The sequence below is a fragment of the Melospiza melodia genome, chromosome 11 (assembly GCF_035770615.1).
Source record: "Melospiza melodia melodia isolate bMelMel2 chromosome 11, bMelMel2.pri, whole genome shotgun sequence".
NCBI lineage: Eukaryota > Metazoa > Chordata > Aves > Passeriformes > Passerellidae > Melospiza > Melospiza melodia.
In genome coordinates, this window is record NC_086204.1 from 3,760,707 (window position 1) to 3,774,751 (window position 14,045).

Genomic DNA, 14,045 nt, shown 5'->3' on the forward strand with positions numbered 1-14,045 from the left:
GCAGCCCCAGCAGCAAGAAGCAGAGATGGGAGCTGGAGATTGTGCTTCACTCTTATCAGGCAGGGCTGGCATAAGCAGCACAGCTTCAATGCTTCAAGAGCCCCGGGCTTTGTTCACAATCACTCCCACTGGCTCATGCAGTGCTGGGAAAATGTCACTCCTCCCTTTCCCTCCTATGCTCCAGTTTTTATCCCCTCTGTAAGCAGAGAAAATCTTTATAGTCTCCTTTTGCATGTGACAGCGATCCGCAGATGAAAGGTGTGTGGTCAGTGCTGCAGGTGAGATGTAGTACGGAAAGAAAACCCCACTTCAATTTTCAACCTTTCATCACATTAAACTTCCCAGGAGCTTCCAGCACTCCAGTCAACACCTTCTTCACCCAACAGCAGTGCCCAGCACCCCCTTGCCAGGGTGGGGCTGCTCCTGGAGGAACTGGGCATCTTCGAAGCCATCCGCTGGCTCAAATCTCTGGAGCCACGCGATTGCTGCCATCAACCAGGAGGACAGAAATTACCATAATCTGGAACAAACAACTCCCAAAGCAATCTGTAAGCAAGCACTGTCTGCTGAGTGCCTTGTTGAGAGGATCAAAACGGAGCCTTTTCACCCACAGCCCGCAGACCACAGGCAGTCCACGGAGCAGATTTGCAAGGAGGCAGGAATAAGAGCAATTTTGAAGCGGCGGAGACATGCTGGCAAATAATTTGCCAGGAGAAATCAAAGGGGAAAGTCAGCGAGTCATCTTTTTGTTGTGGATTTTTTAATCCTTTTTTTTCCCTTCTCACCCAGCTGGCTGTAAGAGGAGTCATTATTCCCTGTAGCAGCAGAGGATCCAGCACAGCAGCCACGCACGCCTCTTGTCAGGCAGCTTGTTTGCACGGGGCTTGGAGCCCTTGGCAGAAAGGTGGCCCAGCAGAGCACGGCAGAGAGGCATGAATATGGATGCCCACCTGCCTGCTGAATAGAGATGAAGGTCCCCCAGACTCCTCTGCCTGGCCTGTGCCCAAAGACCACAGTGATGACAAGGAGCATCCCCAGAACCAAGTGAGGAGCGTGGGCATCACTCATGGTGGTGCTGGGGGGCCTGGGAGGGGCATCACTGCCCCCTCCCCATGTGACACCCATTCCTCCCTTCAAAAGGGGTCTCAGCCACTGAGTTTCCAAGCACAACACAAGTGCAGACATTGCACATCTCATCCCAGCCACGCCCTGAGATCCTACAACCATTCCAGGGAAAAGCCAACGTGATGGTTCCAAGCTTTCGTACTTCCAAATCCAAAATTCTTGGGTGCAGAATCACAGAGTCATTCAGGTTGGAAAAGCTGAAGATCCTCAAATCCACCATTTTCACCACTAAGAATGTCCCTAAATGTCACATCCACATGTTTTTTGAACACTTCCAAGGATGGTGATCCCACTACCTTCCTGGGCAGCCTGGTCCAATGCCTGACCATTCTTACAGCAAAGAAAATTTTTTGTTCACATCTTGCTGGGAATTTATCATCTCCCCACAAGCTTTCCTGTATTTTCTGCATGCTCACCACTTCTCCTTCCAGGAATCTTTGAGACATTAATCCTCTTCCCAATGTTTTTGGCTTCAAAGCAACACATCCCGCTCAGCCGTGTGGGGTCCAGGTTTTTGTGTGGAGCTGGAAAAAAGAACCCTCTTTGCATTGAAAACGTACACTTGTCCCTCAACACCCTTATTATTAATTGCTACAAAACTTAATTTTATTCATCGTTTGTTATGCATCCAAATTGGATGGGGAAAAAAATTCAAATTAACTGAAGTGAAAAGATTTCAGAAGATGGTGCAGAAGGCTCCTGAAGGAACTGAAGAAAACTCTCCGGAGACTGCGAACGCAGTGCTAACCCAACCTGAAAGAAAGATCTTAAGACAAAGAAATCTTGCCAATTTGATCCTTTAATTATAACATTAGTCGTTTCTTTCAAAGGCTCAGTGTAAGAGCTGGGGGTGGGGGGCAGAAAAGACTTAAAGGGAGAAAAGACTTAACATCACCAGGATGAGTGGAAGCAATTAGGAGGATTTAAATTACTCTCTTGTTTGGTACAAGGCAGATAGATTTCATTTTTCTTGCCATTGTGCTCGACTTCTTGCTCTGCTCTTAGCTTCCAGAGGTCTCCTTGGCTGGCCTGAGAGCCAGGCAGCATCTCCTTCCACTCTGACACCCTGGAAAGGGGCTGGATGAGCAAGATTGGATATGGGGAGGGAGTCTCCCAGCTCTCAGCAGAAGGATGATGCTGCAATGAATGGAGGAGGGTGATTGCAAACCAAATTTTTTCTGCAGAGGCTGTGGAAAGGGAGGTGGGAAACAGTCAAAATGCAGCCTGTTCTGTACTGAAGCTCTGATGAGTCCTCAGGCTGTGACCACTCTTGGGGTAGCACTGCTGCCACTGGCACATGACACCAGCAGCAGGGACGGGGCAGTGTGGCTATCAGCAGGTCTCTGCTACTCCGGAGACAGAGCCCAAACACACACATTCAAATTGTTTTATGTGAGAAGCAGCTGAGGAAAAAAAAAACAACCCCAAAACTGAACAATTTCACAAAAAAAAAGGGAGGGCAGATCTTTGCAAATCTCCAGCACAGGCAATTCTTCAGGCCACAAGGCAGCTTCAGGTAGAAAATGGCATTTCAGTGGATGCTCCATCCTCGCTGGCTCCCACTGACTCTCCTCTGGCAGGATTATCTCAGCAGCTCGTGCAGCTTTAAAAGCTGAGCAGTCACATCTCCTTGGGCTCCGTACCTGCTCCCAAAGAGGAACAGGGCCAACTTTTTTATCTTTTCCTGCTTCCAGTCAGAATTAATTGATCCATAATTGCACCCATAGAGGGGGGAAGTTAATAGACGTGGCAATAAATGCCAAAGCCACAGCAGAACTGGCTCTCCAAGACCCTGCCTGGAGGAGCTCCATCCTCCCTTAACAGAGTCTGCATGCGACTCCAGTGCGTGTGTGCCTGTTCGTATTTAGGGAGAAAAACTGAGGAGCCTGCCTGTGATGAAAATCATTTCTTTTCCTCTCCCACATACTTTGTGCTCAAGGAGCAGATGGATCCAGGCTGTTTACATCACAGAGGTCATGCCTCAGCCTAACAGTTGGGGAACTGACTGTTGGGGGAGATGCTCATCGGCACCAGGAGGCTGCTAAATCTGGGCTCTGGCAAACTTCTGCTGGTGGCAAGTGAAACACACAAATGTCCTCCTGCAGCCTCTCCTCCTTGGGGGCCCACCCTGGCTGCTGGGCTGCTTCCCCAGAGGGAGCCTCTGCTGAGATGAGGCGAGGGCAGAGCAGCTCAGCAGCAGCTCCTGAGGAGAACCTTGAGGAGAATGCTGGAAATCCCGAGTGGACCTTGTTATCCAGTGATGCAGATGGTGCAATTTGCAAGATACGTGTGGGGCCAGCTTTCTGCAAGAAGGCTCCCAGAGGCCAAGATTTCAGCTGAGCACGGCCTGGCTTCCCCAGAGGCACTGGTGTAACTGCCAGGGAAATAATTCCTTAGGTGGAGGTGTTTCTGTGGAGCTCATTCCCAAAGCGACCAGCTCTTCTCAGTTCAGCACAGCCACACGTGGGGGTATCTGGCCAGGCCCTGCCCGTTCATCCAGCTGAGAGCTGGGCAATGGGAAGGTCACACCTCCCATCCCCCAGCAGAGCCAAGAACTCTCTTCCAGCACGAGAGGATTGTGGTGAGTGCTAAAAACAAGAGGAGTTCAGCAAACAGAGCAAGGAGTGAGGCCCTTCCTGCTGCACTCAGCATTTGTGTGCACAAGCACCTGCTCCTGCCCTTAGGTCCTGCTCCTCCAGGGCTCCAGCAGCACCTTTGGATGATTCACCCAGCCGAGATGCTGCATCCACTGAGCCACAGAGGATGTGGCCGTGCCCAGGCAGGGGGACACTGACAGTGGCCTTGCCATGGAGTGGCAGAGCCCAGCTGGCACCTGAGCCCACCAGGGAGATGAGCAGTCCTGCTTTACCCTGGATATCTGCCACGCCACAAGAGCATCTCTGCTGCCAATTAAGCCACCCACCCACTTGCATCTTTCCCCAGTACAAACCCTACTAGCAATAAACAAACAGTGGAAATGCCAGCCGGTGCCTGGGAAGAGTCCTGGATAGCTGCATCCAACCCAGCAGGCATGGGAACGCTGCCTTGGGCAGGGAAACACCCAGCTGGGCCAGGGCATGGCCAGGCATCCCACCAGCCCCACTGTGGTCCTCTGGCCAGCGTCTGGTTTGTGTCCCCAAGCTGCTTTCAGCATCACCCCAGCACCAAAAGCCTCGGTGTCCACACAACACACTACACTAACATTGTCTAACATTGTAATAACGTGGTTCTCATCTTCCTAACTTCCCTTTTCCAGGCTTTTGTAGGAAAGCTCCTGCTTGACCTGAGACCCCGCTGGACTTTGCCCAAATGCCCAAGCTGGATGTGGCATAAGAAGCACAAATTCCACCCAAGGCTGCTTGGATATCTTCATCCCCCATAAGAATTGCCTCTCCGCAAGGCAAAGTGAAGCCCCTGGACCCAGCCAGACCCCAGAATGGGAGGTGGAAAAGTACAGCCTAATAACAGACCCCAGCCTGCCACTCTAGAAATTCCTGAAACCACCATCATCACACTGGGACTTCCAGGGACACTCAGGAAAGTGATTGAGATGACCAAGACCATTCTCCACCCTGACCCTTGCAGCTGAGGGCTTTCCATCTGGCCAAACCAGCACTACAATGACTTCTGCATTTTGCCATGATGCATAACTAGCTAAGAAATGACCTGCTTCAGTCAGAACAGAGGAGCCCACACCTTCCCCCAGTGCAGGAGAGGGCACAATCACTGTTCACCAACCCCTGCCAGCAGCTGAGGATGTGCTGGTGCAACCACAGTTCATTGTCATGGAGACAAGAAGAGGTTTTGTCTCCAAACCCAGCTTAAAGGCTTGGATTAAAACTCCCTTTCCCTTGGGAAGTGCAGGACAGGGACAGTTGCTTTGTCCCTACTTCCTTATCTTATATCCTTATATCCTTATATCCTTACATCCTTATCTTGTGGGCTTATCCACGTGCACCCCAAGCATCCCTGTCCTCACCAGCTTGCAGCCCACCAGTGCAGGGCACATCCTCCTGTTGCTCTGTATCACTCCCCAAACCCATCCCAACCCATCACCAACAGCCTGGAGCCAAACACATTTTCACAAAACCCCCATATCTCTCCCCTCTCGCAGGTCCCAAGCAGCCAGAAGATCCCCAGTGACCATTTCTCACAAGGAACCAAAAGCAGGAGGTCTTCAGCCAGGTGAAATGACAGTAAAAATAAATATCTCCAAGGCTGTCCCTTTCCCAGCTCCCCAGGTTGAGGAAGAACCAAGCACAGGCAGAGAGCAATGCCCTGCTGTGGGGCAGTGGGTTTGGAAGGGATGGAGGGATGTGTGACAGGCACAGCCCAGAGAGAATGACCACTCTGCTTACCCTGACAGCACTCCCAGGACAAGGTTGAGGACGAAGAAGGATCCAATGATGATGAGGGGGATGAAGTACAGCCAGTTCCAGGTGGCTCCTAAGGCATCATTGGTCTGGAGGAGAAAGAAAAAAAAACAAGTGTGAGATCACCTCCAACACCATCATCGGGGCAGAGGGAGGGTGTGGTAACTCCAGTGCTCCAGGCTGACCACACCAGGCTCCTCAGGGTGACCTGGCCATGCCTGCCAAGCCGTGCTGGGCACTCTTCTCCACAATAAGAGCCCTGGCACCCCTCAGCACCCTACCCCAGCCCTCATTAGGCAGGACTGCCCTCCTCCACCTCCTCCAACCATCCTGCAGAGACTGTAAGAGATGGGTTTAGCTGGAGGTGCAGGATCCTGCAGCCCAAAACTGGGGTGCTGAGGGCGAGGGCTCACCTCATGTTTTCCCCAGCATTTTGGTTCAGGGCTCCTATGCACATCCACCAGGATAAGGCAAAGCAGCCCCACAGCAGCACAGATTGATAGGGTGCCTTAAGGTGGCATCTAAAGAAGAGGTTTGTCCCTTCATGCATGGTGGGAAACCTCTAAACAGGCATTTTGCTGCTGGCATCATCACTAACACCTTGCAGACACCCTCCCACCAAAGCCACGGAGCCGAGACCAGACGGGAGCTGCAAGCTCAGGGCACAGTCCTACAGCTGCAAAGGCTCCTGCTGAGCCCTGCTCAGTCCCTCCAGACATGAATTCACCAGGGGTTTTAATAAAGCAGTGCCCCTGTGTCCCTCCCAGGCCCCATTTGTCCTCTGGTGTCAGGCTCGGTGCGCATGACGCCGGGCTGAGGGTGATGCGGCAGAACGTGACTGTCTGGGGGAGGTGGTATCAATCTTCTTGCAATGAAAGACTCTTTCTCTTTTCTCTCTCTCATCCCCCCTCTCCCTGTGCTAATTAAGCCCTCATCTTCATCTGAGTCATTGGCACCACATCTCCTGCTCGGCCAGTGCAGGAGCTGAGTGAGGAAGGCTCTGCGGCGGGAGGAGTGTGGCTCCGAGGAGCAAAGAAAGTGAGGGCTGGAGCCTTCCTCCCTGAAGTGGGGACTTCAGCTGGGTGTCCCCATCAACCTGACACCCAAGGCAGGCAGGGTGACACCAGCACAGCCCAGCACAGGCACTGACCACAGCACTGGGATGTGGGCAGCGATCTCAGCGACAAGGCACACAGCATCTGTAAGGGCTCTGAAAGCAGCTGGAAGGACTCACTGCCCTCCTGCTTTGCCCCTAAGGAAACCACACATATCCTCTCAAGATCCTGCTCTTTAAAGAGCCCCATTTCACCTCCAGCCCCTTCCTTTGGGGCCATGGGAGAAGCAGGCAGAGGGAGGAAGGAATGATGCACGGGAATTCCTGACAGCCAGTATTCACCACAGCCCTCCAGAGACATCCAGGGCACTCTGCTCTGCCCTGGCAGCACCATCTCCCATGGCATCAGCCTTCAAGGCATCCTGCAGCCCTCAGCCCAAGCTTGGCAGGCCTTCAGCTCCCTGCCAAGATGCCACTGGGTACCTGCCACTCATGTCAGGATTGCTTGCCTCTGAACCTGGCTCCTGCCCAAAACACACAGGCTTTCCCCGAGGTCTCTGTCACAGGGAATACAAAACACAGGAGCTCCTTTCCTACAGAAGAACAAGACATCTTCCCCCAGAGCTGGGCTATCACCATTCCCTCTTTAGCCATCCCAGCAGGAGAGAGAGGGGGAAATAGGAAGTTTTCTCAGGGTTATCAGTGCCCAGAGCTCTTCCCTGTCCATTTTTCAGGCACAGCAAAACTGGTGGCACTGGGGATGTTGCAGCAGGGACATTTGAGGCAGGGGTCTGGCAGGATTCTGGTGGTGTAGGCTGACTGTGATCCCAACCTCTGTGCATTTGAGTGCCTGGCTGCCCTGGGGGCGGAGGAAAAGGGGGTTGGAGAGATTTTTAAGGGGGTTTGGGAGGTCACAGCACCACTTGCACCCAGCAGCTGCAGGAGGGGCACTTCTAGGGCAGAGGAGGAGATGGGGAGCTGTGGCCATACTCAAGGACACAGCAGTGGCCACAGTGAGCTCAGGGATGGTCCCAACCACCCAGGCTGCCACCAGCAGCCCCAGGAACAGCATTGCCACCAGCAGCCACATGGGTCCCCCTGGCTGGTGCCAGCTTTACAACATGAAATCTCCCAGGGGACATCCCAATGCTCTCTACAGATCCAGGAACTGGTAATGCCCAGTCTGGATTTGTAGAGGCTCCACACCATCATCTGGTACTTGCTCAGCCATTCAGGCTGCCAAAAACTCACTATCCCCACTGGAAGCCTCCTCAAGCAGATGCTCCAATGGCTGCTGCAATTTCCAGCCTAAATTTATTTGTGGTCATTTTCGACACCGCTCCGTTCTTTTGCCAGCACTGGCCTTTGGCTGAAATAGCTCTTTTTCTTCCTCTTTCCACCCTGATCTATTTCTAGACAGCAATCACAGCCATCTCCAGCCTCTGCTTTCCTGGCCAAAGCAAGGTTCTTCCAGTTCTCTCTTGCCCAACTTTCATCCAGCAGCCCCTTCCCTGCTCCAGCCCGGGCTCAGTTCATCCTTCCTGGACACAGGAGTGATCAATTTGGGCAGTCACACTCCATCCCTGCAGGATGCCACGGAGAATTCACCACCTCCCCTGCATCCCACCACCCTCCCTCCTCCTTTGTGCCACCCCTGCCCTGCAGCCACCTCGTGGCCACCCCGATGTCACCCTCTCCTCCTCCACACCACTGCTTCCCAGCCAACAACACCTGAGCTCCAAGGAGAGACCTTTACTGCTTTGGATTTCCATTTCTCACTGCATCCACCATCCCAAAGGCCTCCCAGCCCAGGGTGGCAGCCTCTGTCCCTCCAGCTCTGGGAAGCCAGTGGATGCTGGGGACAGAAAAGCCCAGGACACATCCCTAAGGACTCCATGAGTTGATGACATCCTCTCTTGTCCCCTCAACACCATCCCAGCACTGCTCACTTCCCTGCCAGCCTCACAGAGCCCCTCATGGGGCGGCGTGTCTTCTTCAGACTCAGATTTTATTAGTTCTTATCTCTGTTACAGTCTCACAAACTGTGACTTCTACAGCATTTCACTCTAACAATCTAAAAATGGAGCCCAGTCTCTCTCTCTACAAGGCTTTTTAAGGACAAACTGTCCAATTAAGAAGTGACACCTGAATTATTTTTACTTTTAACCCCATAACCAACCACCTGTGGCCCGCAATGCAGACTTTTTTATCCAATTACACCCAAATACCCCCCAAACCCTTGGAGAAGAAGGCATTTTATCCAATACCACCCAAACCCATGGAGAAGAAGGTATTTTATCCAATACCACCCAAATCCACAGAGAAGAAGGTACTTTACCCAAATACCACCCAAACCCTTGGAGAAGAAGGTATTTTATCCAAAACCACCCCAACCCTTGGAGAAGAAGGTATTTTATCCAAAACCACCCAAATCATGGAGAAGAAGATGTTTTATCCAAAACCACCCCAACCCATGGAGAAGAAGGTGAGAAGAAGGACCAGCCTCCTTCCTAAATCCTCCATGTTGCTTTTTATATATTACTATATTCTAAAACCTTAAACTCTAGGTTTTCCACCATGTGATATTACACACTTCTATTTAAGCTACTTCTCATTATGCACCCCACCACCCCTCAAACTCTTCTGTGGCCACCAGACCAAGATCCACCATGCTCACATCCACAATCCCAGTTCTATCATTCCATTTTGGAAGCCTTCTCCACAGCCTCAGGTCAATGCAGTGTTCTCTTGGGGGGTCAGTGCCTGTCAGCACAGAAAATCTAAAATTCCCAGCAGCCAGGGTTCCAACATATCCCCTTTTCCTCTCCCCCATCTCCCATTTCTCCCACAGCAATCCCTTTACTACAAGGAGCAGCCCTGGGACGTCTCCAGGCCTGAGATGCCGGGTTAGCCTGGTGTGACCTACCTTTGACAAACCCATGATTCACTTTCCTCCCTTGCCTCCCAAACCTGTTCTGAAATGGCATGAGATCGAGGTCATCCTCACAGTCCTATTCCTGCCTGCCTTACTTTTCCTCCCCTCCTCCCCCCAGATTTTAAATATAGGCATCGCATTCGCTATTCTCCAGTCAGATGGTGCCTCCCCCAACTCGATGGAGCTGTTAAAAATACTTGTTACCAGACCTGCCATTTCATGTGCCAGCTCCCTCTGAGCTCGGGGGGAAGCCATCCCAAGCAGCCAGGCTGGTGGGCACAGTGGTCTCAGTGCTGGGCTTCCATGGTTCCCACGTTGGCCATACCCTCATTGTTGGTAACGCTCCTTTTGCTGCTTTGTGTTGACCAAAAGCAGGGTTGAAATGTCCATCCGTGCCCAAATCTCTCCAGAAGTCATTTCACTGGGCCTTGCTTCCACCTGCAGAGGTGGGGAACTGCTCACTGCTCCTCCAGGAGCTCTGTGTCAACACAATTTTGCCACGGCCCTCATTGCACTTCCCAGCTTTTTTGGCACCAAGATGTCGTTGTCTTGATGGAGCAGCCTCTTTTCCCACTCCTCATGGAGTCCTTGGGGATGTGTCCTGGGCTTTCCTGCCCCCAGCATCCACTGGAGCATCATTTGTCCTTGATATCCCTCTGTACTTCATCCTCTTGGTCCACTGTGCTTTCCCATAGGTTTTTTTTCCTCTTTGTTGAAGGTATCAGGAGGTTGTTGTTTGCAGAATTCGGGGTAGCCATGGGAATTTTAATCCCTAAATTACACCAACTCCTTTAATGAAGAAATTCCAGGTTCCTGCCTTGCTCCCTGCGCAGCTGAGAAGGTCCCATCACTCACCCAAGCACCTTGAGACCCACTTTTTATATTCCTTTGGGCAATGGAGGAGCTGCTTGGTGCCAAATCTTTGCTGCTTCCTCCCTTCCCTTTGAGATGCCTCCTCCTCATTATGCACCCCACCATCCCCCAAACCCTTCTGTGGCCTCCAGACCAAGAACCACCACGCTCACACCTTGGAATGACCCCTGCTGCTGCCAGGAAAGCCCTCTGAGCCTACAAATGACACCACCAAGGCGTGGGAGCAGGACCCTCCTGAGGGAAAGAGCCCCCAGCAGCTCCTGCTTCTCAACCCCCTGGCATAAGGTTATTCTTTAGGCAGCACTTGTGGTGTTTGTTTGGTGATTTTTTTTTTGGTTTTTCCATTTCCCCCCCCCCCCCAAAGGGCAGGAAAAGGCGCGGGAAGCTGCAAAAGCAGGTCTCACTCGGGGGGCCAGAAATCTAAAGAAATCTAAATATATCCGCAAGTTGAATGCACAGCACAAGCTCACAGCCCACACGTCCCCTCCCTCGGGCTGCGGCGCATGGGAACCTTCAGGATTTCTTTGCTATAGGGGAAGGGAGGGGGGAAAACCTCAATAAACCCCTCAAAGTCAGTCTCTCCTGGCTAAAAATACACAGGGAGCAGGTTCAGGCTGTGCAGGGAGCCTTCGTGGCCACTCCATTGCTCACCAGGGAGCAGTTCCCTCATCGAGGAGGGGATCTGGGGACCTGTGGGCACCCAAAGCTTTCAGGGAGCAGCAGGGTGTGGATTGCATTCACACAGAGGGTTGGGGATGATGGGGAAAGCCATGGATCTCAAGGGCCTGTACCCTGGGAACTGTGCCTGCCTTCCCCAGCACTTCTCAGGTGCTTGCAGAGTGAAACAGGAGGTGCAAAACCACGACAGCCTCCATGATTTGTGCTCCAAACCCTTGGCTTGGCAACTTCTGACGGCTTTTGCCTGGTGGTGACAGCAAATTGTGCCCCTGCCATGGCTGATGGTGCCCCCCACCATCACCTCCCCAGCTCCTGACCTGCTCCTCCCTGCAAACCACAGCTGCATCCAGGTGAGAATCACACACAGGCCAGCAGCCACAGCCTCACAGCCCAGCAAAAGGGGGAGAAAATGAGTTATAAAAATACCTCTCAGCAGATTCCCTGGCCTAAGCATCTCCCTGCAGCCCCTGCCACCCGCTGCTGCTCTCCCCAGCACAGTAACAGATCTCCTTGTTCCCTTTAATGGCAGTAATTGAATCTCCTGCATGCAGGGCCATGCCTCACTCCCTGCCTGGGATCCATCAGTGACCCTGGCACTGGACAAGATTTGAATGGAAATGCTTTGCTCTCCCAAATCAGGTTAATGAGGAAATGGGAGCATTTCCTCTGCAAGGCCAGGACTGGCCTGGGGTGGGACACATCCTGCCATGGCCCAGTGTCAGGGTCTCCAGCAGAGTGGGCACCCCAGCAGTGCTCTTCACTGGCCCTGGGAAGCTCTGGGGTGCCAGGGACAGGCAGGAATAATGCCAGAGGAGGACATAAAACTCAGCATAATCTTGTCTCTGAGTGTGTGCAGGGAGGGAGGGAGTGGGGAAGCAGGAAAAGGACACCATGCGTTTCATTTTTCTGTTTCCTAAAGGGAATGCAAAAAATGTGTTGCTAGAAGCATTACTAAAATTCCAACGTTTTCAAAATATTTGAAACAGGCACTGAGAGCAATTTTGGTGCTGCTCTCCTCCATCCCACCAAGAAATTGCACCCAGATGCCCCAGCATCGATGCACAAACCCAGTCCTTGTGTGTGCCTCCTGCTCTGCCTCTGCCCACAGCCATCCCTCACTGTGATCCCTCTGCTTCTGCTCCCAAAATTTCCCTTTCCCCCCTGCCCAGACCCCTCCTGCACCTTCCCCAGCACACCTCTAACCACTCCTCAGGCTTTTTTGGCACCAAGATGTCATTGTCTTGACTGAGCAGCCTCTTTTCCCATTCCTTTGGGGCATAATTTGTTCTTGATATCCCTCTGTAGTTCATCACCTTGGTCCACTGCGCTTTCCCATAGGTTTTTTTTCCCCTGTGTTGAAGGTATCAGAAGGTTGTTGTTTGCAGAATTCGGGGTAGCCATGGGAATTTTAATCCCTAAATTACACCAACTCCTTTAATGAAGAAATTCCAGGTTCCTGCCTTGCTCCCTGCACAGCTGAGCAGGTCCCATCACTCACCCAAGCCCTTTGGGACAGGTTTTTTATATTCCTTTGGGAAATGCAGCTTTTCCTGATGGAGCATTTGCAAAGCTTCACAGTTCTCTCCAGTGCAGACCAATGTGCTGCCTCTCCAGCTGGACTCTGCAGCAGGGCCTGGCTTCCACAGGATCACCTTTGGGGCTGTTTTCTCATGGGACCTGGCTCCCTGCTTTGTTTTGGGCATGCTGCAAGCCCAGAGAGGCAGCTTGGGCCCCACAATGGGATTTTTTTCGTTGTTTTATGACGTTCCTACATGGAGGAACATCACCAGCTTCAGCTGTGCTGCCCTGGGGCAACACACCCCAACAGCCCCATAACCCAGCCCTGGAGGACAGGAGCACATCTACCAAGAGGTCTGGAACCAGCTTTCCAACACCTCACTGTCACATTCATATTTTCTGAAAAATCCCTTTGCCCAGGATTTGTTCCTGGGAAGCCTCAGAGAAAAAGGGAAACAATAATTATCTCATTTGCTTCTCCTGTGTTTTGCTGCTTTGGAATGTGATTGGAGATTGTTTAGCCAACAGGTGATTGTTTGATTGGTTTCCTGTGAATTGTTTTGGCTCAATGGCCAATCAGGGCCAAGCTGTGTCAGGACTCTGGAAAGAGTCACGAGTTTTCATTATTATCCTTTTAGCATTCTGTCTGTATCCTTTCTGTATTCTTTAGTATAATTTAGTATAGCATTTTTAAATATAATATACTATCATAAAATAATAAATTAGCCTTCTGAGAACATGGAGTCAAATTCATTCCTCCTGCCACGAAAGCACCCTGCAAATACAACACCTCACCAACACTAGCACCAAGCCTGCTAATGGAATTACAAACCCTGGGCTTAACAAAGATGGGCCAGGCAGCCCTGAGACCCCCCTGCCACCTCCCACCCTTGAGTCTGGAGCTGCTGGGTGATGCCAGAGCCCCCCTGGTACCCCCAATGTGGGCAGGGAGGAGGATGTGGGCAGGCAGCTTTCAATGGAACATGCCTGGAAGATGGGATCCAGCAGACACAGTTTGTTTCTTGTTGCGTCATTTCATTGCATACACACACACACACAGAGGGAAAAAGGGGAAGAAAGGGAAAAAAAAAAAGGCAGGAACATTTGGCAAGCTGGTGAGGGTCTGGCTTTGCTGAGCGTGGAGAAGGAAAGTGCTCTGATTTTCCAAAGGGAGGAGGAGAGGGGAGAGCAGGCTGGCTGCCACACACGTGCCTGGCAGCACAGGCACCAACTGGAGCCATTTGGGGCAAAACAGCTCATTTTGTGAGCTCTGAAAGGCTTGAACCCTTGGGGTGAAACCTGCACCCTCCTTTCTGAATCTGCTCCAGCCGTGCTTAAAGCAGCATTTCGGAGGAGGGGGGAGGAAAGAGCTCTGTCCTGTTGCATTGTGATTTCAGGGTTTACCTCAGAACCTCGGGTCCCTCCGCTGATCATTCCCTGCCAGGTGTGTCAGTCTCCTCTCCTTTCCCCTCCCAGCACTGTCTGTCAG

At 52.0% G+C, this 14,045-nt stretch overlaps 1 protein-coding gene across 3 annotated transcripts in view; it reads right to left on the bottom strand.

The window, feature by feature from the left end:
- The window catches only part of CACNA1E (calcium voltage-gated channel subunit alpha1 E), a 133,206-nt gene that overhangs the window by 56,796 nt on the left and 62,365 nt on the right, over positions 1 to 14,045 (bottom strand). For all 3 annotated transcript variants that reach the window (XM_063165366.1, XM_063165364.1, XM_063165365.1), the window contains exon 9: positions 5,484 to 5,587. In XM_063165366.1, coding sequence (XP_063021436.1) covers positions 5,484 to 5,587 — 104 coding nt within the window. The remainder of the gene's footprint in view (positions 1 to 5,483; positions 5,588 to 14,045) is intronic.